Source organism: Nanorana parkeri, unplaced genomic scaffold, assembly GCF_000935625.1.
Source record: "Nanorana parkeri isolate BGI_ZX_2015 unplaced genomic scaffold, ASM93562v1 scaffold2538, whole genome shotgun sequence".
Taxonomy (NCBI): domain Eukaryota; kingdom Metazoa; phylum Chordata; class Amphibia; order Anura; family Dicroglossidae; genus Nanorana; species Nanorana parkeri.
The window spans coordinates 30319-56645 of record NW_017308806.1 but is presented as its reverse complement, the minus strand read 5'-3'; the positions used below and the strand labels follow the sequence as shown (position 1 = coordinate 56645).

At 46.3% G+C, this 26327-nt stretch overlaps 2 protein-coding genes across 3 annotated transcripts in view; one reads left to right on the top strand and one right to left on the bottom strand.

The window, feature by feature from the left end:
* Positions 1-4904, top strand: part of TMEM101 (transmembrane protein 101) — a 7545-nt gene extending 2641 nt beyond the window's left edge. Inside the window, exons 3-4 of the mRNA XM_018573777.1 lie at positions 4007-4153; positions 4548-4904. Of these exons, the coding sequence (XP_018429279.1) occupies positions 4007-4153; positions 4548-4856 (456 nt within the window). The 3' untranslated portion in view covers positions 4857-4904. The remainder of the gene's footprint in view (positions 1-4006; positions 4154-4547) is intronic.
* A 10641-nt stretch (positions 4905-15545) lies between these two features.
* NAGS (N-acetylglutamate synthase) lies at positions 15546-24900 on the bottom strand. 2 transcript variants are annotated; one of them, XM_018573778.1, is made up of 7 exons: positions 24531-24900; positions 21502-21764; positions 20615-20831; positions 20352-20532; positions 19368-19539; positions 17796-17978; positions 15546-15722 (listed from the first exon to the last, which is right to left on the bottom strand). In XM_018573778.1, the coding sequence occupies exons 1-7, from the start codon at positions 24855-24857 to the stop codon at positions 15578-15580; spliced, it is 1488 nt and encodes a 495-aa protein (XP_018429280.1). In that variant the 5' UTR covers positions 24858-24900; the 3' UTR covers positions 15546-15577. The 2 variants fall into 2 exon arrangements, with proteins under 2 accessions (XP_018429280.1, XP_018429281.1); XM_018573779.1 differs by having other exon boundaries at positions 20615-20828.
* Positions 24901-26327: the final 1427 nt, after the last annotated feature.

Below are 26327 nucleotides of genomic sequence, written 5' to 3'. Positions count from 1 at the left end.
ACGGGGTCATCTGGCAGTCTCCGGCCACCTAAATTAGGACGGAGACTGCCAGATGACCCCGCTTGGAGCTCTGCCCACCGGAGCAGCAGTGACGCGACGCTCGGCGAGGTAAGTAAGGAAAAAAACCAAAAAAAAAACAGCGCAAGCTTCGGCGCTAGGCATCGGTGCATTTTGACAAGTACAAGTACTTGTCAAAATGCCTTGTATCGGGCCTGATTCCGATGCTAGCATCGGTATCGGGACATCCCTAGTTTAAATCCATTTATTTCCAGTATTGTGCACCTAATTGTGAGACTGATAAACTGTTATTTTATTATTCATTCTGGCAGACCGGGGTAGGCAACCGTGGCACTGCAGCTGTGGGGAAACTGCAAGTCCCATCATGCCTCATAGAAGTCATGCCTGGGGCTGTCAGTCTTGCAATATTTTGTGGGACGTGTAGTTTCACAGCATCTGGGGTGCCGAGGTTGTCTACATATGTGTTAGACTGTCACTTTTGCCACCCACTGGCCCTCCTATACCGTGTTTACCTTTATATCCACCCCCTGCCACTCCTTCAGATGTTGTAGCCCCTGCAAAATATTTAGTGCTTCCAGGTATGAGGGAGCTTATTACCTACACCCATGATGCAGTGTTCGGATCTGAGCGGCTTCCAAAACACTGTTGCATGTTGGAGTGGAACACATGATCAACTCTGTGTAAGCCCTGACACCAGATTACACCGGGGTAGGACTACAGAGGAACAGAGTGGAAGGTGCGTTGGGAAGGGGGGGGTGGTGGTCGGCCTTTAAGGGATTCTGCCACTTTGCCCTGAATGCTGATCCTTTAGTCCCATCGGTATGTTAGTTTTTGCCTTTGGGTGACAGACTGTAGATCATACACATATATATGGGGCTGAATATGTATTGTTTGGGTATTCCATGCTAATGAGCTAGTATGCCCAAAAAACGAATTCTGTGTTTCAGGGTTGATTGGAACAGGGCTTGTTCCTTCATCGGTGCTTCCCATGTGTCTGGCACTATGGTGGGGTTACCGCTGTCTTGGCATGACTATGACAGGCAGCTCAACTGAGTAGCTGAACTTAGAGTTGTCAATGGCCTCTATTCAAAGAAACCTGCACTGAAAGAATGTGAATTGTCATTGCTGACCTCGCCTTCAGAATGTTAGTTGTCTGGCAGTCATGCTGATCCAATAGCTTTAATATCAAATAAGGGGCAGACCTGGGGGAAAACCTATGCAGGTCAGCACTTCTGATGTTATACTGACTTTGTAATCTGGATGCTTATTCTCGGTCAGGGACTGAGAGAGTACTACCGTCAGAGATAGCCAGGCAACTATCATTTTTTAGCAGGAGCTCAGTAATATCGTCTCATACGTTTTTCTCCGGTCAGGTTTCATGGAGTCTCTATATCCTCAGAGCTAGCTGCACCCTGTAGTGGATGCATCATAGGTATACTGATTGAGCTCTGGCCAGTTACAGGAGAAACAATCTCTGGGTGAACTTGATTGAAGAAAACAATGCAGGCTGGTTTGATTTGTAGATTTTAATCAATTATTATTAAAGATAAATATACTTTATACATTTTTCTTTCTAGCAAAAGTTTGTTTTTATTATCCCAATGCTGAAGAAGTGTATAGTGTGCTGGGGAGGTGCAGGGGGTATGACGGGCTAGTAAGTGGTGGGGAGTGCAATTGGTATGGCAGTGGCTAGTATGTGCAGGAGAGCAGTACAGAAGGTATGATGGTGGGCAGTATATACACAGGAGAGGAGTACAGAGGATATACCAATGGGCAGTGAGTGTGACAACTGGCAGTATATGCTGGAGAGGGTAGCAGAGGGTATTACAGAGGGTAGTGTGTGCAGAAGAGGGGTGGGGTGCAGAGGGTATGACAGCGGGCAGTATATGCTGGAGAGGGTAGCAGAGGGTATTACAGAGGGTAGTGTGTGCAGAAGAGGGGTGGGGTGCAGAGGGTATGACAGCGGGCAGTATATGCTGGAGAGGGTAGCAGAGGGTATTACAGAGGGTAGTGTGTGCAGAAGAGGGGTGGGGTGCAGAGGGTATGACAGCGGGCAGTATATGCTGGAGAGGGTAGCAGAGGGTATTACAGAGGGTAGTGTGTGCAGAAGAGGGGTGGGGTGCAGAGGGTATGACAGCGGGCAGTATATGCTGGAGAGGGTAGCAGAGGGTATTACAGAGGGTAGTGTGTGCAGAAGAGGGGTGGGGTGCAGAGGGTATGACAGCGGGCAGTATATGCTGGAGAGGGTAGCAGAGGGTATTACAGAGGGTAGTGTGTGCAGAAGAGGGGTGGGGTGCAGAGGGTATGACAGCGGGCAGTATATGCTGGAGAGGGTAGCAGAGGGTATTACAGAGGGTAGTGTGTGCAGAAGAGGGGTGGGGTGCAGAGGGTATGACAGCGGGCAGTATATGCTGGAGAGGGTAGCAGAGGGTATTACAGAGGGTAGTGTGTGCAGAAGAGGGGTGGGGTGCAGAGGGTATGACAGCGGGCAGTATATGCTGGAGAGGGTAGCAGAGGGTATTACAGAGGGTAGTGTGTGCAGAAGAGGGGTGGGGTGCAGAGGGTATGACAGCGGGCAGTATATGCTGGAGAGGGTAGCAGAGGGTATTACAGAGGGTAGTGTGTGCAGAAGAGGGGTGGGGTGCAGAGGGTATGACAGCGGGCAGTATATGCTGGAGAGGGTAGCAGAGGGTATTACAGAGGGTAGTGTGTGCAGAAGAGGGGTGGGGTGCAGAGGGTATGACAGCGGGCAGTATATGCTGGAGAGGGTAGCAGAGGGTATTACAGAGGGTAGTGTGTGCAGAAGAGGGGTGGGGTGCAGAGGGTATGACAGCGGGCAGTATATGCTGGAGAGGGTAGCAGAGGGTATTACAGAGGGTAGTGTGTGCAGAAGAGGGGTGGGGTGCAGAGGGTATGACAGCGGGCAGTATATGCTGGAGAGGGTAGCAGAGGGTATTACAGAGGGTAGTGTGTGCAGAAGAGGGGTGGGGTGCAGAGGGTATGACAGCGGGCAGTATATGCTGGAGAGGGTAGCAGAGGGTATTACAGAGGGTAGTGTGTGCAGAAGAGGGGTGGGGTGCAGAGGGTATGACAGCGGGCAGTATATGCTGGAGAGGGTAGCAGAGGGTATTACAGAGGGTAGTGTGTGCAGAAGAGGGGTGGGGTGCAGAGGGTATGACAGCGGGCAGTATATGCTGGAGAGGGTAGCAGAGGGTATTACAGAGGGTAGTGTGTGCAGAAGAGGGGTGGGGTGCAGAGGGTATGACAGCGGGCAGTATATGCTGGAGAGGGTATTATAGAGGGTTGTATGTGCAGAGGGTATGACGGGCAGTATATGTTGGAGAGGGTAGCAGAGGATATTATAGTGGGTAGTATGTGCAGAGGGTATGACAGCGGGCAGTATATGCTGGAGAGGGTATTATAGAGGGTTGTATGTGCAGAGGGTATGACGGGCAGTATATGTTGGAGAGGGTAGCAGAGGGTATTGCAGTGGGTAGTATGTGCAGAAGAGGAGTGGAGTGCAGAGGGTATGACAGCGGGCAGTATATGTTGGAGAGGGTAGCAGAGGGTATTATAGTGGGTAGTATGTGCAGAAGAGGAGTGGAGTGCAGAGGGTATGACAGCGGGCAGTATATGCTGGAAAGGAATGTGCAGAGTATTACAGCAAAGCGTATATCCTGGAGAGGGGAGGAGAGGGTATGACAGCGGGCAGTATATGCTGGAAAGGAATGTGCAGAGTATTACAGCAAAGCGTATATCCTGGAGAGGGGAGGAGAGGGTATGACCGCATCCATTGGTGAGGGGTTTAGAATCTCCCCAGGAAGGGCACAAACAGCAATAGAAATGTGATGGGTTTGAACACTTGGCCCTGTTTTGCTAGAGATAAGCTATCGAGCTGGAATGTATTGATGTGTCTTATTGGATATGTCCTAATGATTGGGCTCTTGAAGGTCAGATATAACTGTTTCTACCCCTCCTTGTTACTCAGGTACGAATGTACTCTCGAATCATTGCTGTCATTGGAGGCTTCCTCATCCTGGGCAGCGGAGCCGGAGAAATGTACAGACAGAAGCCTCGTAGCCGATCGATGCAGTCCACAGGACAGGTCTTCCTGGGCATCTACCTCATCTGTCTGGTATGTAGGCCCGCTCATGAGATTTACTATGTACGTCTGTGTGGGGCAAGGTGGATGAATAATCTTATAACTGGAGAGCGTAGGTTCCCACATGGGCTGTCCCCTTCAGCATCCCACAATGCAATGCTCCATGCCTTGATCTCTATAGCTATCCATAGGACCACACACATTGCCATGGGAAGAGGGAGGAGTTGCCTGTGCCTGAGATCTCTAAAATCCAATGGTTGGATGTGCATTTAGGGGGGTTGCAGGGGGAGCCTTGGGGATTGTTGGATAAAAGGCCAAGGTATGGACTATAGCAAATGTATCATCGGGAAAATGGCGGAACGCCTGGTGGTAAGTGAAGGATAGATTCCATTTTCTTTAAAATAATGATCCCTCTTGTCTCCACCAGGCATACACTCTACAGCACAGTAAGGAGGATCGCCAGTCCTACCTGGACTTCCTCCCAGGAGGGGAACCGGCCCTGCAGATCCTTTTTGTCCTGTATGGAGTGTTGGCGCTGTCCTTCCTGTCCGGCTACTACGTGAGGCTCTCTGCTCAGGTACTGGCTGTCCTGCTCCCCTTCTCTCTGCTCCTCGTAGACGGAAACCTTGGCTTCTGGCACACGGACCGCCGGGTGGAGTTCTGGAACCAGATGCGAATGATCGGACAGAACGTTGGCATTTTTGGAGCTGCGGTCATATTGGCCACAGATGGCTGAGAACAATCTGGTATTCATATTTCAGAAGCGAGCCAATGGCGCACACGATCTTTAAACCGTCCTCAGGGTTTCACGGGACCATTGTTAAACGTTGACCCCTATGGAACAGCTCCCATAACCCATTACTCATGTCACCCAGAATCCTCTGCTCTGTGTTCTGATGACATGAGGGATACACTATTTTATTTACATTCCATATTACTGCCATGCTGAGTCTACAAGACGTTTTATATTTATCCTGAGTGGAATCTCTGCTTGAGAACCACAGATTGATGGCCAGTGCCCTGTTGGGGGTCCGCATGTACAGGATATCCCGCATGCACCTCTTAGGGGGCACTGCATTCTCTGAAGATTGGACAATTGTGACAGATACAGATTACACAAAGGTGCATCCTTGAGCAGCCCTGTACATACACGATAACGCATGTTCATTATAGAAGCAAACAAACATTCTCCTGCATGCACCAAGCCTGTTGGAGCACTGGGCATCAAGCTACTTCTGTTCCATGGTGTATGGGATTCTTCTGGATAGATCTGCCTGTGAATAGATTGATGCCCCAACTTCATTAAAGCCCAACTCCAGCTAATATCTTTTTTTTAATGAGTGATGAAGGATTCTTGCTCTCACTGGGCATGTTTCTTCTCATTTCCTGTGTGTTTGCTGGGTGCCAGACAGAACAGGAAGAGAGAGGATATCCTCCCAGTGAGGACATAATCTCTTGTACCATGGGAAAGGGTTAGAACCTGCATGGGCATAGTACAGTTTTTGTTAGACTCCATTGCCAGATGTTTAATTGTAACAAAAATCTACATATAAGATTATAAGTGCATTTAACATATTTTCTGCATGTTCGTTACCTGTAAAAGCCTCCTTTTGCATAGACCCCCAAAAACTCAGAGACTGCTTCTGGGTGCCGCCATCTTGGATGGCAGCCTCCGAAGACTCTGAGCTCTCACTCAAGGGATACTCCATTGCTTTTCCCCTTCCCAGCAGCTACATAAACGGTTATGTTGGGAGAGGGGCAGAGGAGCTAGGGCAGCACAGACATTAATAAGACACTCGTAGAAGAAGAGAGGGCTTTGATGTGACCTGTGCTAACGAATTGACTTACCTGGAGTAGTCCTTTTCTAGTTGTACGACACATTGCAAGTGAATAAAGGTCATTTAAGGAAAGGATAAATGCTGCATGTAAACATTTAAAGGCCAGCTTTGTGCTCACAGCACTTATTCTTTTCTTTCAATAAGAACTAGGACTGCGCCGATACTGAGTATTGGGGTGAGTACTCATACTAGCCCAAATGCTCCGATACCGAAAACTTCCAGTCAGAGGGAGAGTTCCCTCTGACAGGCAGTGCCACGTGGGAGCTTGGAGCTGGCTTCCCGGCTAATCGGAAAGCCGGGCGGTGGGTCAGGACTCTCCTCCTGGCTTCCTGATTGGCTAGGAAGCCGGCTTCACTTGTTTGCTAGGTAGCCTGGCTTCCTGACCAATTTAGGAAGCCAGGCGGCACGTCATGACTTGGCTTCCTGACTGGTTAGGAATCCGGCTTCACTTCTTGCTATGCGGCCTGGCTTCGGGACCAATCATGATGGAGCCGAGGAGCATAATGTATTGTAATGTAATACCACGTTATGGCCACTAGCTGGAGCGTAATGTAATACCACATTATGGCCACTAAACGGAACCGTGGAGCATAATGTACTGTAATGCATGTAATACCACATTATGGCCACTAGATGGCGCGTAATGTAATACCTCATTATGGACACTAGGTGGCGCTGAAGAGCATAATATAAATCCAACTTGCCTGTGCTTCTCAGCTCCATCTAGTGGTCATAATGTGGTATTATCTAGTGCTGTCTGGACAGGTGAAAATCAGTGTGTATTGCTCTTCTGCTGTCTGACCTCTTGGGGGCAGCAGAGCTCCTTCTCTAAGCATACCTGTGTTTTAGGTGATGTATTATGACCTGCAAATCTGTTCATTTCTATGGTGGAAACCGTTGATCCGGGTCTTGTATCCTGGCACCGTTATGTCCCAGCATGCTCTGGGTGAAAGAAACTAAAAAGGATAGAACCATATAAAAGGGAAGGTAAAATAGAAACGAATATTTATTAGCTTCATATGTGTTTATTTCCTGTTTATATTTATTCTAGTAAAGTTCCGTTGTATCTATACAAGGTGGAGCCACTATAATTGTATAGAGAACTACGCTCTGTATGAGCAAGACCCACCCAAGGTCAGAGGTTGTATCCTCCTGATTGCAGTGCCAGGGAGCAGAAGGATTCCCCAGGAGTTTTTCTCTTAGTAACAGTCTCTGTGGCACAGCTTTCGTGCTTCCTTTATAATTGGCTGTGTCGTGGAATCGGTTTTCAGGGGAAGATTTCAGCCAGATTAAAACAAGCTTCCAGTCAGGCCAGAGCAAATTGCAGATGATCAGAGGAGTTCTTTCAAAAGAGAAGATTTTGTTAAAGCAGAACTCTGGGGACATTTTGTATCAAAAGAGTGGGCCCCCCACCCCCTAACTGAAAGGGTTAAGTGCTCGGTTTGGTCTAGGAAGGACATAAACCGTTATTGTCACTTGATCCTGCAGCAATGGAATGTCCCTCGACGTCCTCACATCCTGTGTATTGGATATGATGACTCTGGGACTTTAGACCGCTGCAGCGGAGGAGAAGAGAGGCTCCAGGGACCGTTCCAAGAGCAAGCCGCCTCCAAGGATCAGGTGAGTAATGTTTTATTTTCCTAGACCAAAATAAGTGTTTAACCCTTGCAGTGCCGGGTTAGCGTTTTGGCTTCAGTTCTACTTTAAAAGTGGATGTAGTATATTTCTCAATCTGTTTGGCATCGCGCCTCACTGTATACAGTTTTTGAAGCATGTGGATCTGTTGGAATGTTTCTTACCGGGAGATCCTGCCAGTAACAGCACTTCCTGTTGCAGGATGACAACATTAAGCCTTTGCCATACAATTGGCAGCGGTGCCCTTTAGTTGGCCATTGGAGCTGCCTTTCAGATCTGTCAGCTCAACAGCCAGCACAGCATGTTGCTACTTATTACAAGGTGGCACCTTAGCGTTGGCAGCCTGCCACAGGAAGTGCCGTTACTGGCAGGATCTCCCGGTAAGGAAATAAACAAACAATATGCTGAAAAGAACTGTATACAGTGAGGACAATGCTGTTCATACTGAGATATAGATTTCGGGTCTACATACACATAAAGGTGATCTGACCTGCATAGGGCAAAGCCAAAGGTTCACTTTATTGCTGCAGCTTCTACTTCCCTGCGCTCCCTCTCTGTCGTGTTCCCTGCGCTCCCTCTCTGTCGCGTTCCCTGCGCTCCCTCTCTGTCGCGTTCCCTGCGCTCCCTCTCTGTCCCGTTCCCTGCGCTCCCTCTCTGTCCCGTTCCCTGCGCTCCCTCTCTGTCCCGTTCCCTGGGCTCCCTCTCTGTCCCGTTCCCTGCGCTCCCCCTCTGCGCCGTTCCCTGCTAGACCGTAAGTCCAATGTGGAGCCTAGTCAGAGCTGACACGGGGCTCACTCTCTTTCTGTACCTGGTGTCATGTACTAGTGCTGGCAGGAAGGGGTGTAAGTCACATTAGAGCACAGTACTTCCCTTCTGTATGTTGGTCCTACTGCCTGAGGCCAGCCCTGTGCTTTCTATCCTCCGTACAGTCCGCTGCAGACAAAGTCTGACTTAGAGGGATTAATAGCCAGACTGTCTCTTCAGCTTGTGGCCCATTCTGATGTGAGTTATGGCATGCAGGACATGGCAAACATTGCCCGCACCCCAGGCACACATTATACACTGGCCACAAGCATTGGGTACTAGTTTGGTGTTGGTGGCACATTTATTTTGAGATGCAGTTATCCTTTCAGCAAGCTTAGGGAGCCTGTTGTATATACCTCTGCCTGCTGAGGATTCCTACATGCCGGATGCATGAATGCCGCTCTCTCCAGACTCGGCTTTTACAGTCTAAGGTTGTAAAATACCCAAATGTATTGAACCTGATAGAGGGGGGTCCTTAAAGGGGATGTCCAGTCAGATCGCTGCTGACTGGAGCGCATTCTAATTGCAAGCTGCAGCCGTTCAGGAGAAATCTTCCTCGGAGTTCAATGGATGCTGTGCTGTCCAGGAGGAGTATGATGGGCCTCATGTCCTGCCAAAGACTAAAGCTGGCCATACACTCTGTTTTCTTCTGTTCAGCCCCATGACTATGGATTTCCCTCCCCCATGCTAAACAGCACAAATGGGGGAATCCACCCCGCCCATCAGTTGTATTCTGACAGAGGCGGGTGTGCAGCTGTCACAATACCTGAACAGTGACTGCAGCTGATTGGATGAGAATTGAAAACAGAGGGGTGCTGACGGGGCCACACACGGACTAGGGACAAGACTTGGTGCTTATTGGCCATCAAGCAATCTAAATAGGCCCTTACTAATGTGAAACTAGGGTGAGAGGGGTGCACAGTGGAGGACTTCCTGGGTACATTGTGATATCTGGGGGGAGATTTCAGACTGTACAATTGCTGACCGGTTTCCTTTCAGTGCAGCTTTGAGAAATGTGTTGTATTGTGTAGATCAGGGATAGGCAACCTCGGCGCCCCAGCTTGTTGTGCAACTACAAATCCCATTAGGTATTGCAAGATTGACGGCCACGGGCATAATGGGATCTGTAGTTTCCCCACAGGTGGAGTGCGAGGTTGCCCACCCCCTAATCTTGTCTTCTGGTCGTATTTGTTGTTCTCTCTGACATGATCACGAAGGGCTGGGATTCACCGCTGGGAAGAAAGACACTATTTTTGTTTTGTCATTTTGAATATATTTATTTTCAGGTTTATGAGACAAACATTTTGTTTTCTTGAAAGTTTCAATAAAAATAAAATCCACCAGAAAACCCCAAACGTCTGACAATCTTCTGTCTGATACGTGAGTAATGCCTCTGAATATATGATACAAGCGGCCTTGAAATGTATTGATATTGGAGCTCCAACTGCCTTTTATATTGTAGAGCAGAGTTAACCTCGGCCCCCCCGGCTGTTGTTGAACTACAAGTCCCATGAGGCATTGCAAGGCTCGGCAATTCATGGTAGGGCTTCAAAGGCTTCTGTTGCAGCCTGGAGTGCATGGGACCTGGAAGCAGTCTGGTGGTGGGTGGTGCTCTGTCTTAAAGAAGAACTCCAGGTAAGCGTTTTCTAAACCTTTGCAGTAGTGATACCCTCCTCACTGCAAGGGTTAAAGGAGAACTATGAGGTGAGGGATTTCCACACACCCCCATAGTTAGAGGCGACGTGTGACATTGAAACTGTCACATAGATCGGGAAGTGAGCGAACACATACCGTCACTTGCTCACTTCCCGGTCATATCCCTGCAGAGAGCTGTGACAGTCACCGCTCCCCACAGGGATTCCCCTCTTCCGGCGCTGATTGGAGGGATTGACGGGGAGGGGACGGGCACAGCTGGCTCTCTAGATAGGCAGAGGCTGCTGTCAATCAGTCAGCTGGGTGTATCGCAAGAGCATTGACGGGATCTGTCCCGGCTGTGGCGGTCTCAGTATATACTGAGCTTTGGGTCACGGCAGGGCGCTAGTATATGTCCTCCTGTGACCCTAAAGAGAACTATGGGGGAAAACACTTACCTCATAGTTCTCTGTTAAGTGCTCCTTTTGTCTTTTGGCAGGCTGTGAACAGTGCTCCCTCCAGCCTGTCGCCTCCTCAGCTGCAGCGGTGCTATGTCCCTCGGTGTTCTATACACTGTGTATAGAGCGTGATGACTCGCAGGACAGTAGACCGCTTCAGGAGAAGAGAGGCTCCAGGGACTGGTCTAAGCCGACCTGCTCGGAGGTTCAGGTGAGTGTAACTTTTTATTTTTGACCCTAGACAAAAACCAGCACCTCACCCTTGCCGTACAGGGGTAGCCCCACTGCAAGCATTCATACAATTTTTATCTAGAGTTCTTTAATGCGTCATGTTTTTTATTTTTTAGCTTGTTCTGCGGTCACGGTACATGTAGAGTAAAGCATACGGCACTTTGTGTGTACAGCTGTAAAAGCTGCCTATGTCATCACACACAGAGCAGCACTCTGACACTCCTCGTGCACAGTGCTCCAATCAGTGTTTATTGGCGTACCGTACCGGGGGGCGAATCAAACTGCTCCAGGCTTTAATGGCGGTTGGCACTGAGTCTAGTCTTGGACAGAGCAAGGAATGGTTAGTACTAGGGATGCACCAATACCGACATGTTTTATGAAATGAGTTCACCTGGACCGCTTCATTGTCACACTTGGAAGGGGGATGTGAGCTCTTGTCTGAATGAGAAAAAATGAAACGTTTATGATCATCTTCATACTTTTCTCAGGAACTTGGGACCACAGAGTGATACTGTGTGCATCTGTCCACTCTATGAGGATTTCATATACTGGTATTAAGGGAATGGTTGCCTATAGTATGTCAGCTACCTCCTCTGTTTTATAACGTGTGAACCCTCTCTCAGGATATAATGACCCTGTATATAGTATATGAATGGCTGTCCCCATTTATATTGGCAGGAACAAAGCTGGGACAACATTCGCTGTTTATAGGAACCTGTCAGGATGTATGGATGCCATCGCTGCCGGCTTGTTTCTAAGGTACAAGTTTCTTCTTACTCAAGCTGACTGCATAATGTGCACATTTTGTCTGGTTCACGATTGGCCGGCCAAAATTTGTTCAGTGTGTGGCCCTGTTGGCACCCTTCAATCAGAAAATCGAAGGAGCCACATGGAAAATTTTCAGACCAACAGTGATGGCAGCCAGTCAGCTCCCGTCACTGTTCGGTTATCCTGACAGCGCCGTGTCTGAATACAAAGGACACAGAGGAAGACTCGTCTGTCCATGCTGGTTTAGTGCGGACAGAGGAATCTGTTATATTTTTTTGGGATCAGGCTGCAGGTGGAAGGAAGAAAAAAATAACTGTGTATGGGCCAGCTTTAGAAAATCTGCAGGTTGGGAATTCTGACTTTCCTTTCTGCATCCTTCTGTTCTCACAGGTTCTCTTTATACCGTATGGCAAGGCTCCTGTGAGGGCAGGGGAGAGGGGGGGGGTTTGTACACTTAACCTGGCCATACACTAATCAAACTGGCTGAAATCTGATCCCTGAGTGGCCCCTGCTGGCACTACCCTGCTGGACACAAGTTGATTCTTCAGTTTTGTGCAAAAAATGTCAGCTGACTGTAGCCGCAATGGTTCTAACTAGGGACTGAGCATTTGGGCGAGTACTTGTACCCGCCCAAATGCTCCGGATACCAGAACTTCCGGTACCAGGAAGCCAGGTGGCGAGTACTTACACGTCGCCCGGCTTCCTAATTGGCGAGGGACCATGGAGCCGACTTCCCGGCTCATCAGGAAGCCTGGTGGCGAGTCATTACACGCCGCACGGCTTCCTGGTGACGAGGGAGCATGGAGCCGACTTCCCGGCTCATCAGGAAGCCTGGTGGCGAGTCATTACACACCGCACGGCTTCCTGGTGACGAGGGAACATGGAGCCGACTTCCCGGCTCATCAGGAAGCCTGGTGGCGAGTCATTACACACCGCACGGCTTCCTGGTGACGAGGGAACATGGAGCCGACTTCCCGGCTCATCAGGAAGCCTGGTGGCGAGTCATTACACGCCGCAGGGCTTCCATAATGGGACTTTCACTATCGGCAAGTACCCCAAAAAAATATCGGTACTCGATACCAAAAAAACGGTATTGGTGCATCCCTAGTACTAACCATTCCTTGCTCTGTCCAAGACTAGACAATAAATGTTTTGGCTGTAGATAAAATTTGGTGTACCCCATATAAATGTTTCTAAAACAGAGGTAGGCAAACTCTGGCCCTGCAGCTGTGGTGAAACTACAAATCCCATTATGCATCTGCCTCTGTCTCCGAGTCTTGCAATGCCTCATGGGACTTGTAGTTACTCACCCCCGATATAAAACCTGAAACAAAACTCCAAACAGATTTTATGACAGAATCCAGCGTTTTATTTTGAATAGAACACAAGCAGTAATGTGAGAAGAATGTGACGGGTGTAGTAGTCTTGTGTACAGAAGGGTTACAACTGCTGCTTTATTTACCTTTCCTGTCTGACTCTTCGGCCTGGCTTGTGTTGGGTCTTTTCATTCCACTATCATTATGTCAGGAAAATTTTTTTTATTTTTATTAAAGCGCAAAGTCACCACAATAATTATTTTCTGCTGGAGCGCGTTGTGGTTGCGGTGTGACAGTTACTATCCTGGCTGTTACCTTAAGCTGGGTATACACTCTATGAATTTCGGCTGACATTCGATGCGTGGGTGCTGCTTTCAGCCAGTGAGCTGCCAGCTCTGCTCGGGTATTGTGAGAGCGGCCATTATCAGAATACAAAGGAAACAGCAGGAGCTTCCCCCAGCCACGCATGTAAGGTTGAATGAAGAAAATAGAAGTGTGTATACCTGAATTAATGTCCTCTCCAAGCTTCTGGAGCTGCAGCTCTAGGTCCCCGTTCACACCTAGGCATTTTGTCACTCAAAGCTAAGTGCATCACGAGCAGAAAAACGTCTGTCGCTGGAAATAGTACATGAGCTACCTTTTGGTCCCATAGACTTTAAGGGGAAACTTGACGCAACATAGGTGTGAACAGGGGCCATAGAAATGACGGCAGCAAGTTTCAGCTGGACTCCGGGCACCATCATTTACATACTTTAAAGTCTTGGCTCTCAACTGGTGGGTCGTGACCCCGTGTTCAGTGGGTCGCAGCATGCCTTCCACTTTTTTAGGTGAGAGGCTCCTCAGCCTCCCCCTAGCGCAGCACTGTCACTTCTCACACTGAGCAGCCATTCAAAATATGCTGCCCGGTGCAGAGTGTCAGCTTGAGTAGGGATGGGCTATGGCCACGAGGGAGCTCCATCCATACCCGTATTGCTTACAGCTCCCTCTTATGTCCTATAGAGGTGCCTGGACCGGAGTGGCATCACATTCTGCACCTCTACAGGGCACGCAAGGGAGCTGTACATGCAATACACATATGGATGGAGCTCTGCCACAGTTCCACAGATTGTTTCTGAGTGTTTCAGTGTTTTTGAGGACTCGTTCACACTAGTACAGTGTGTTAATCACACAGTCCCATGCGATTAATGCATTGTACCACATAATCACACCTACCGTGCATTCTGGTGTGGGAGGTGTGCTGGGTTGCCATTTTATTTGGTTCCCCCTAAACGCACCTCCCATCCACAGTTTGTACGCCCGCAATGGAACAAGCAGTACCCTAATTCCATTGCAATGCCACTTGATTATATATATATATATATATATATATATGTATGTATGTATGTATGTATATATATATATTCATTCTGCATTTAAATAGAACAGACGCAGGAGAAATTGATCTGCAAAGTATTTTTTCATTATAATGTACATATGTTTACAGTTTATTTGAATGTATTTGTTCCATATAGAACTCTTTCTCCAAACTCTCATTCCGATGCATTCAGAGTATCTAATCTGCTCCTGGATGCACGGATTTCTATTTATCTAAAAGAAAGGAAATGTTTACTGTGGATTATACTGTTTAAAATCCTTCCATGCATTTCTATGTGTGTCGCTATGGCCTATAACTATAATATAATGTCAGTGGCTGTGTAAATGAGGCTTGGGGCTTTTATGCACATGGGCGTATTTGCATAACGTGTAAATGACACTTGTGTTTGCTCGCCCAGGAGCCTCAGCTGCTGCGGGTTTTTTTTTTCTGCCTCTAGGAATATATGGACAGAAAACACTGGACCTGGGTGTATGCCCAGAAACACCGGTACTGGCATTTGCATGGGGGTGTGTTTCTGAATGCAAAACATCCATCTTAGGAAACTTACCACTGTGCATGTGTAAATGCTGGTACCAACATATAGGATTACATCCGGGTCCAGGGTTTTTGTTCCTATATTCTGGCAAGAAAGATGCAGCAGTTACAGCTCCTGGGTGAGCAAATATGAGTGTTTTATAGGCTATATGCAAAATATGTCTCATGCCGCCTGTATTTGCTTCTAAATATGCCCATGTGCATGAGCCCCTAGATAGATTAGATTAATATCTAGTTACCGCTGCGGTTTGTCTATTCAGATTTTCTTTTATCTGATTAGCTCTCACTGTACTTCTTCCCCAGCAGTGCTGGTGTTGTCTCACCCTCTGACTACACACAGCCATTCACTCCACGAAGCCTGTGGTGATGCTACAGTTATGTGAAGGGCCATAAGTACATGGGGCAGAGACATGACCCCAGTGCTGGTTGGAAGTACAGCAGGAACTGTAATATCCAGAATATTTAGAAGCTCAGTTCTAAAGCTCTAAGCATTATTGGCCTGAAATGATACAGAACACGGTGGTAACTAGCTACTAACCCTTCTATACGTATTCAGATGATGGTGCAGAGTCAGGTAAAGGCAAATGATGAGGCCGGGAGTTCATCGTTAAGGTGCAGAGTCAGGTAAAGGCAATGGAAACAAAGCAGCAGTTCTAAACCTTCCTTACACAATTCTAATTCATGACTGAATATTCAGACTTTTACTTACAAGTTTGGACTGCTTCTCCTTGACGTTCTTTGATTTCTGGTCAGGATTAGACCCATGTTCCAGTAGGGTCATCTGAAATTGTCATCTGCCTGCAATGTTTGGTAGGGCAATGGTGGCTTTGTAGAATAGAATATTGTCCAGCAGGGGGAGAAGGAAGTCAGGAGACGGAGCTTTTACAGAAGGAGTCGGGCAGACTCTTTGCATGGTTCACCAGTTCATATGAATCCCTGATATCAGCGAGGCCCAGCCAGAAGAATATCCACTGCTTGTTGGAGAAGCTTCCATCACTGTTCTTGAAGTACCTGTCGGAGGAAATGGCTGTGAGTAATAGGCTATTCTATATGAAGAGTTACCTTGCAGAAGATTAATCTGATTGGGGGAGCAGAGCCTGCGGCTTTGGAACTCAAAATTGCTGCCAAAATACACTTTTGGAGTCCTCAGATTACCAAATTGGTGAGTGGGGTTTAAATAGGCACCCCACATGTTTTAGGTCTTGGTTAAAAGTGGGTCTAGTTTGGTGATTTCTGCGACCTAGTAAATTGTACCTGTCAGAACCAAATGAAAGGTGACATCATTGGCTTGTGTTTAAAAGGCACAGCCTCAATTCCATCATCCTCATCCCAGCTTCAGAGGCTAGTGAGCTACCAATCTGGAAAAATGTGACCAGAAATACATTTTCCGGTAACTCGGTGCTGAAGCAAGGATAAGGATGATGCCTGTGGAGCCGGCCCCTGTAGCAGTTACAGCAAAGTAAGCAAAACCCTGGCCCAGTAAGGGAATATGGTGCAACATGAACTTCAGCCATAACTTTTTGTACATTTGGCTTGAGTATGGAAGTTTTAAAAACCCCATCCGGTTATTGGCTGTGACCCCTGTGCATAGATTTTCCATCATTACCTTATGAACAAAGGCAAAAGGTCCCCTATAAATACACAGATGGCAGTCTCACAGAAGCCGTATTGTAATTTCAATTCCTAAATGGAAAAGCCATACTCAAGAGTCCACCACATGTCTAGAAATATTCCTCTGTGTATTTTGGGGGCTCACACAAATACCCCTTTATCAGGGCTTACGAAGGACTGTAATGACTTGAAATTGGATAGTCTAGTGTGTGAGAATGCACAGAGCTCAGCAGCAGCCCAGTTGGCCTAATCTGGATTGCTGCTGAAGAACAAAAAAAAATGGAACCTTCTCTTTGGGTGATTTAGACTACCTGGCATGTAGACTACCTGTGTACATTCTCAGAGACAACCACTTGTTTCTCTATCAGAATGTACAGTGCGGAGGCAACCATTGCTGATCTCTCCTCCGGAGGTATTGAGTTGGCGAGGTGCCTCAGTGGCTTTTGTACTTTCTACCAACCTGGCATAAAACCTCAGAGTAGGTCTCTAGAGGTCTGACAAGCCCCCTGCAATCACAAATACTGTGACCCAATCGGCAAAGCTCACACTGCCTGAGCAATGTGGTTGGATGGAGCATTGGGAAACAGACTTGTGGAGCTGCTAAAGATAAACTGATGCTCTCATATAGAGAGCAACAGTCCTGATATATTCCATGCTGCTGGGGAAGATAACATTTACATGGGCTGGACCACTATGAAGGTATAACAGAATACTTGACTTTGTATGCAGCCTGACTGAAATATAAAACTGCAGCTGGGCTTTTAAAGCCATGGGTTATCAATAGCAGTCTCAGGACAGGTTCTCTTTAAAATACACTCACTGTTTTAAATCACTGGTTTCTTATTTCTCTCTGGGATGCCAGGAGATCGGGTTAGGCCAGGGGTAGGTAACATTGGCACTCCAGCTGTGCTAAAACTACAGTGGCTGTTTGGGTATTGCAATGCCCCAGCTGGAGGGCTGAGGTTGCCTAACTATTGGCCATGTCAGAAACTTGGAGCTGTCCTCTGTGCACTTCCTGTGTTATCATAAAGCACTCCCAGTTCTGATCTTAGACTATGATATATATTGTAGAGGTCTGAGAGTGGGATCGGTTCAGTTTAGCAGAAAACAACTGGGCATGGCTGGAAGCACTTAGTCCACCAAAATGCTGTGTGTTGTCAGGCCACAACAGGGCTTAAGACCTGAGTGCGTTTCTAGAAGATCCATCAAAATTTTCCTGTACCTGCAGGGACTATGAAGGGATAAAACTTTGGAATATGTGCATGAATTCCAGAGATGTACTGCATGGCTTTAACATCTTGCCACTGTAGTGCCAAAATCATAATGCCTGGAGGGTGACAGACTCCTCTAGAACTTTTGGGCAGACCAAGCCCTCAATCCGATAATTGTTATTGCAGAGGATGCTCAATTGGTTGCCTTGTGTGAAAAAATTATGCCACCTATGGCCACTGTGGACTGACATTTTCTACTCACCAGGAGTTGATGGGATTGGTAGCTCGTGATCTCCAGAAGAGGGTCTGCAGGTCTTGTCTGATGCACTCCCATAGCATCTGCCCAGAACCTTGGCCCTGCCGGCCAGAGCTGACCACAAACTTGTCCAGGTAAGGAGTCCCTCCCAGCACTGGCTCGGTGGTAATTATGGCAGCTGCATTGTACCTGGAGGAGGATTTAAAAAGAGACCTTTTATAATTGGAAGGAAGAGAGAAGAAGAGGTCACAGGTTCTTGTAGTTCTTAATGTAAAAACATTTATAGTTCTTCTCTGTGAAAGCACAAGTCATTTCTTCAGCTTCCATAACTGAATGGATCCTAGAGAACAACTCCTTCAAGGTGGGAGTTCTTTCCCGATACCATAAAACCTTTTAGTGCATTCATATAAGGTTACTCTGTATCTTGTGAAGGACACCATGGAGGTAATTAACCAGTTACACTCCTCTCCCACATTCATTTTTATTGACTCCTACTGGATCTTCTCATAAAATTGGAATACTAATGCAACAACGATCAATATGTAAAATCCCAATATTCCTAATAGGCTGTTCACACCTGAAACAATTCTGCTTCTGTACTCCAAGTTGCACATACGAATGCCTCTAACGTGCCCGGCTCCCGCTTGGGTATGAATGGGGCCTTAAGGATTGCTTGCATTCTCTGCTACTCAGAGCACAAGTGTCAGTCTATTTGGCAGCCCTGAAGTCATCCTACCTGCTGCCAACAGACATTTTTCTAGGCAGCTGAGAGCAAAACAAAACCTATAGGGCCAGTTCACACCAAAAATCAGATGGAAATCGCAAGTCAACGGAGGGTCTATTGACTTGCAATTATACCTTCTGATTGCTTTCCGATCTGTTTTTCAAATGTATACGCATCGAAAAAAGAATGGGTGGGAATGGGGCTAGTTCACACCGGATACGTCTAGCAGCGAGATGGGACCGATGATCAAGTGAGTATATTCTATTTGCTCCCCTAGCCCAAAACAAACACATAACCCTTGCAGTGCAGGGATAGTCCCACTGCAAGAATTAGTTTTTTAAATTAATCTAAACACAAGCCTCAGTTTGTAGACACGGCCACTGGTGTGCAGCCAGAGGCATGGTGCTCATGCACTGATCCTGGCAAGTCATACCGTTTCCTCTTTTTGGAGCTTTAAGGAAATGTCACGTGACATTTCGTTCAGTTCTAACAGCCACACGGTGGTGCAATGTGGTTGTACTGCATGGCGTACTTTTTTTTCAGTGCACCCCCATCACTGAACTGGGCTGATTGTAAAGAAAGCCGTTTGCCTTTTCATCGGGACTGCGGTGGAAAAGACTTTCACTGCAACCCCAGCACAACTTGTGTGAATAAGCCCTAATGCAAATTTCTGCTTGAGCTTGGATATGTTGATGGAAATTCTGTCCTTTGCTTGAGTTAAGCCTGCAAGCAGAGTGTTTAGAGTGACAACAGCTGAGGGTGACTTTCACCACCATAGGTCTTGCTGTACACACTGATTTTATACAAAATGAAGTCTGCATGTACAAGGACTATCTATGCCAGCATGCACTTACTCTTCAGACAAGTAGACAGAGTGCAGTTTCTTGGCCACAGTACTGATATAATTATCCCTCAGCTTCTTCTGGAAGGATCTGTTCAGCAGGGAGATCAGGCGCTCGGTATCGATATCTTCAAGGGATTCAAAACTCATCATTCGCTCTGCATTTTTGAAGAGTGTGCCAGACCCTGTGAAAAGCAAAAGAAGTCAACCCATGGAGCTTGTATATGAAACCAGGAGGCATTACTGTTCCCACAACCCAACCAAGCCAAAATTCAATCATTGATTACCGGGCTGGACTAAATGACCTGGAAGTTTATAATTTTTAGGGGACCCCTTCAGAAACCTAGAACTGTCATCCTCATCCCTTTCACCAAGCTCAGTAGTTGGGAGGTTACAGTGAAGTGTTTTACCCATGCTGGGATAGGCAACTGGTCCACTTAACGTTCTCCTTCCTTCCAGCACAGTTGTCCAAATATGTATATATGCTCACAGCAGCTTTTATAGACGGGCAGTGTTCTCTGAAGTGAGATTTCCTATGAAAAATGGCCAGGTATCAATCTCAATTCATGAAAAATAGGCCGCATTTATGTTAGAAGACAAGGGCAAATGCAAAACTAAAGAAAAAAGATCCACCATCCAACTGATCACTTTAACTCATCTTTATGAACAGGATAACAAGTGAGGGCAAATCCAAAACTGTACGAGTGTCACCTAAACAGGAGTAGAGGGGAATGGAGACATCTGGCGAGGTGAGTTGGGGGTTTACTCTAACATTAGAGTGACTTCCCCCCTCCTTCCTGTTGTGTCTCCAGGATGCTAAGTGAAGGAACATCTCCCCAATGGGACACAGACAAAACAAATCTTGGCAGGAGATTTAACGAATTCCCTACGCTATCCAAAACTTAAAAGGTTGCTTTATCCAAATGAGAAGTTGTAAACAGCAGTCTCTTTGCTCAGGAAAGGTTTGTTTCCCACCAAACCTTGCCAGTCATCTCACCTTTATTGCTGAAGAGCTCGCTCAGGAGGGTGCGGGCAGAGGTGATCACAGCAGAGCAAGAAGGGGGCAGGCGGTTCAGGAGGTCCACAATGACAGTCACTTGTTGGCGCTGCCTCTCACTCATCCACACCGCATTCCTCATCAGTTCCAGGTCTGCTGGGAGATTGACGTGTCCCACTACCTGCATGTACAAGGCTTTAGAATTATATGGGTTATGGGAAAGTCTTTCAATTAAAACAAGGATGACATTTAAAGCAACTTACATTCTCACTCAGGTCCTTCAGTCCTCCAGCTGTATTGAGGAAGATGATTTTAAGAGGGTTCAGTGCCCGGGAGATACTGCTGGTCACGTCTATAGAGTCCAGTAGTACTGACCGTCCAGATGGTGTCTCACCGATGGGACATATGATGGGAATGTTAGCAGAGTTGAGGCACCAAGTAAGAAGCTCAGTGTCCACCGATAAAACTGATCCATAACTACTGTGAAAAGGGCAAAAATATACAGTATCTAATCATGGACTCAACACAGACACCAGACCTGGTCATATTGGTCCTCTACTACGGATTTTTATAGGTCAGCTGCAACAGGGAAACAATTCCTTTCAAATACTCGAAGGCAATCAGATACTCAACACTTCTTTCATTTATGGTATCCAGACAATGCAGCTGGCATGATCACCAGGCCTGGACTCAGAGCTGCCAATCCAAACTAAGAATGTCCACAATGGCAGTATAACCAGTTGTGCTCAGTGAATCTTTATCAGTATCCATGTATTAATCATATATTATGTTTAACATGTTACTACTATGCCCATTCAATGCAGGGCATGGGCAGGTTTTCATCACATTGTAGAGTGCTTAACCACTTAGGGCAAAGCAACAGGTTTATACTTCCTATCAGCATATAGTTACCTTCCCTTGGCCCCTCTCACTGTTCTGTTATCCAGCCTGGCTTTACATTGGAGCCCATTTCTTTGCCCTGCATGGGTTTGCTTTAGGTTAAGTGTTAGAGTAATGTTCTGCTCACAGAATGCTATGATAGAACAGAATTGAAGACTCACTAGCTGTGACCCTCGGTAGAAGCTGTACATCAGAGTTAGAACTTCAGAGTCAGTACTAAACCAGTGTTACAGAAGGCACTAGAACATACCAGTCATCCTGTTCACGAGCTGCCAGCACAGATCCTCCATTGAAGAAGGGTAAAGCTGTACCCGAGTTGGCATGAACAGCATCCACTAGAGTTTGGCAGTTGTGCACCAAAAGGGACTTTGCATCATGGGCTGAAGGACGGGAACAGTATGTGCTGGGCAGACCCATCACTACCAGTGGCTTCATGTCCATTCGCTGCAGGAAGGCAAGTGCAAAGGCCACACTGTTCAGGGTTCTCTTGCAGCTGAAAACATTCTCATCCACCTGCAAAAAAGACAAGGTGGAAATAAATGGCCAGTTCATGTTAGGACTGTACACGGAAACACTCAGCATCAAATCCTGCACACATGGAGCATGAGCGCTTATAGCTGATCAATTTAACGTTCAGTATGAGCACCTCCAACTGATCAGTATAATGTTCAGTAGAAGAACCTCCAACTGATCAGTATAACGTTCAGTAGAAGAACCTCCAACTGATCAGTATAACGTTCAGTAGAAGAACCTCCAACTGATCAGTATAACGTTCAGTATGAGCCCCTCCAACTGATCAGTATAACGTTCAGTAGAAGAACCTACAAATGATCAATATAACGATCAGTAGAAGAACCTCCAACTGATCAGTATAACGTTCAGTAGAAGAACCTCCAGCTGATCAGTATAACGTTCAGTAGAAGAACCTACAACTGATCAGTGTAACATTCAGTAGAAGAACCTCCAACTGATCAGTATAACGTTCAGTAGAAGAACCTCCAGCTGATCAGTATAACGTTCAGTAGAAGAACCTCCAACTGATCAGTATAACATTCAGTAGAAGAACCTCCAACTGATCAGTATAACATTCAGTAGAAGAACCTCCAACTGATCAGTATAACGTTCACTATGAGCACCTCCAACTGATCAGTATAATGTTCAGTAGAAGAACCTCAAACTGATCAGTATAACGTTCACCATGAGCCCCTCCAACTGATCAGTATAACGTTCAGTAGAAGAACCGCCAACTGATCAGTATAACATTCAGTAGAAGAACCTCCAACTGATCAGTATAACGTTCACCATGAGCCCCTCCAACTGATCAGTATAATGTTCAGTAGAAGAACCTACAGCCGATCAGTAAAACGTTCAGTAGAAGAACCTCCAACTGATCAGTTAACGTTCAGTATGAGCCCCTCCAACTGATCAGTATAACGTTCAGTAGAAGAACCTACAACTGATCAATATAACGATCAGTAGAAGAACCTCCAACTGATCAGTATAACGTTCAGTAGAAGAACCTACAACTGATCAATATAACGATCAGTAGAAGAACCTCCAACTGATCAGTATAACGTTCAGTAGAAGAACCTCCAGCTGATCAGTATAACGTTCAGTAGAAGAACCTACAACTGATCAGTATAACTAACGTTCAGTAGAAGAACATACAACTGATCAGTATAACGTTCAGTAGAAGAACCTACAACTGATCAGTATAACGTTCAGTAGAAGAACCTACAGCCAATCAGTATAACGTTCAGTAGAAGAACCTACAACTGATCAATATAACGTTGAGCAGTACAATTTTCAGTATAACAACTTATAGTCAATCTGTATAATGTTGAGTATGAACACTTTAAAGCCAAATTTTAAAACCATCCTAGAAGTCCATGAAATCAGTAAGAACATACAAGCGGCAATCTAGGATATAGTTCATTGTCCAATGTGTAGGCTTATTTGCTTAGTACATTCATTTGCTTAGCTGATGCAGCAGTCTGGCATTTGGATTTCCAGGTATAATGGAATTTTCTCTCTGATGAAACTGTGGTCTGTACTGCTATAGTACAAGGACATATTTCACTGCATATGCTCTCCTCATGCACAAGCAGGCAAAACTGCTGAGTCTAAGCAATGTTTGACATGCCTGGAGTTTCAAAGCAGCCACAGAGTCTACTTGAGCTGGAAACAGAAATTCAACACCCCTTGGGCCAGTTTCTTCAATGAACAGGAATGCTCCAACAGGACAAGCACTCCTGTTTAGCCCAATGGGGGCCACTCAGCGTCAGTGAGTCTTAGTTTAAAGTGTATGTGAGGGTGACAACGGTTCCACCAGATCCCTGTTGCAGATTTTTCCTCACTTGCAATCCCATTGACAATGGTTTTAGCCGATGTGAAATATATATAATGAAGCCTGGATTGCAGTAGAAACTCATCAGTTCTATCCCTCCCCCACTGTACCCCATAAGTTTTAGCTGGGCTTACAATTTCATTGATAGCATCTGTTAGGCACCCTGTGGACATCCTTTACACTTCTCATATTCCTAACCATTACTCACATGGATATATGCAAAGCACTAGCTTTATCTGCCAGGAATCCTTTTAATTTCCACTTGCACATTGTATATGAAGACTGTTGTGAAAGTTCAGTGACATGACTGGGCATTCAGATATAGAGTCGTACTCCAGTATGGGAGAGGTTAAAGACCCAAAGGACAAGGACGCGAATCTATAGAAGGGGGAGAGCTCTTACACTCTTTTCTGCTGTTAAAGGAGTAAGTCTCTAGACTACGACTGTATTTCTGTTTAATTTTATCTCTCAGATCTTCTCTTAAAATCTGAACTTAAAACTACCTAAAGATACCAGATGTTAGTTTGTGGAGTCACAAGTTGACAAAATCTTTTTGCAAACATACACGTTCTAATTGGGGAAACCCAAATGTGCTCATCTATGGAGAAGGAAGCATTTAGCAGACACCCCGACACTGTTTTATTCATGGATAGGTTGGGCCCTACACGGTTTTATTTATGGACAGGTTGGGCCCGACACTGTTTTATTTATGGACAGGTTGGGCAAAACTGACTCTATGCCAGTAGGCTCTTGCTTGTAAAAGACCAGGCCGTGTTTGTCTACCCTTAATTGGCTTCTCTGAAAACAGTGAGCCTATTCCATAATATCCTAGGTTGCCCATTTTTTTTATAAACCTTCCTTGTAGGCAATATTTTGGTATCAAAAGATGTGCAGTAAAGTCCTGAGCTAATACAACCATTAATGTCACTCACCTCCACAACCGCAAAGACCTTCTGATACGTTGAGTGCATCTCCTGGAACTGTGCTAGCCAATGACGGGCTTCGCTAGGTGTGCCACCGCATTCTCTCAGAAAAGCGCGAATGTCTCTTCGCACCAGGGATCGGTCTACCATTGAGGAAATGCCACCTTGGTCCTTGATGCCCTCCTGTTGGCTGGGGGCATTTTTCAGTTCTTCCTGGGTGGGATCATTTCTGGTCTTTGTCCGCTGGTGGAGAACAGAGCCACTTCCACCTCCTAGGACACTAAGAAAGCGCGGATTACGGAAAGAGAGAGACGAGATCCCAGGTACAGTTTTCATGGAGAACCGGTACTGTGTCCTTCACGTTTTGTCACCCTGAGTTTGACTTTTCTATTGTCCCCAGTAATCCTTTCACCTCTTTCACCTTAGAAGCAGATAGTTTGGTTCCCTCTCTTAGGCTTAGTTTATATCACTAAGGCTGGTGACATTTCTAGGAGGCGTGGTTTGGCTGTGGGAAATGGAAAGGTTATGGAGCAGGTCAATGAGTCTTCTATGAAGGCCAACGGTTCACTGTTGTGTAACAAAGGAAGAGAAAAAGAACAAAAATTCTAAAACAGAAGCTTTGATGGGCTGAACAGATGAAGACAGCAGCAATAACACACTTGTCCTGGATAGAGGAGGCAAATCTGTTGAAGTCTGTTTGGCACATTGTTCTTTTTTTATAAAGAATGACGACAGTATGTAGTTTTGCACAGCCTGGTATTTACTAGTACAAACATATAGTACATTGCATCACCTGTGACTGAAATTGCTCAGGAGCCGCGAGCACACACACATTTTTTAAAGCTAAATCTCTAGTTTAAAGCAAACCTGTCAGTAAATCACATGAGCCATGCAAAAGAACAGGCAATGTCAGATGACTGCTAGTGCTTTCAGCATTCTACACGAGCACCCCAGGAGATTTTTATTAGTTTCAGCATTCTACACGAGCACCCCAGGAGATTGTTAGTAGTTCCAGCATTCTACATGAGCAGCACCCCAGGGGATTGTTAGTAGTTTCAGCATTCTACATGAGCACCCCAGGTGATAGTAGTTTCAGCATTCTACACGAGCACCCCAGGAGATTGTTAGTGGTTTCAGCATTCTACACGAGCACCCCAGGAGATTGTTAGTGGTTTCAGCATTCTACACGAGCACCCCAGGAGATTGTTAGTGGTTTCAGCATTCTACACGAGCACCCCAGGAGATTGTTAGTGGTTTCAGCATTCTACACGAGCACCCCAGGAGATTGTTAGTGGTTTCAGCATTCTACACGAGCACCCCAGGAGATTGTTAGTGGTTTCAGCATTCTACACGAGCACCCCAGGAGATTGTTAGTGGTTTCAGCATTCTACACGAGCACCCCAGGAGATTGTTAGTGGTTTCAGCATTCTACACGAGCACCCCAGGAGATTGTTAGTGGTTTCAGCATTCTACACGAGCACCCCAGGAGATTGTTAGTAGTTTCAGCATTTTACACGAGCACCCCAGGGGATTGTTAGTAGTTTCAGCATTTTACACGAGCACCCCAGGAGATTGTTATTAGTTTCAGCATTCTACATGAGCACCCCAGGAGATTGTTAGTAGTTTCAGCATTCTACATGAGCACCCCAGGAGTACCAACACAGAGAGAACTCTGTAATGCAAATACTGATTCTAGAAGGTGAATGCTTTGCCCTACCTCTTTGCTATTGGCTATTCAGTATGATGGATGACCTTACTGACCAATAATGAGGCATGGGAGAATGTTGGGGAAAGCATTGACTTCCT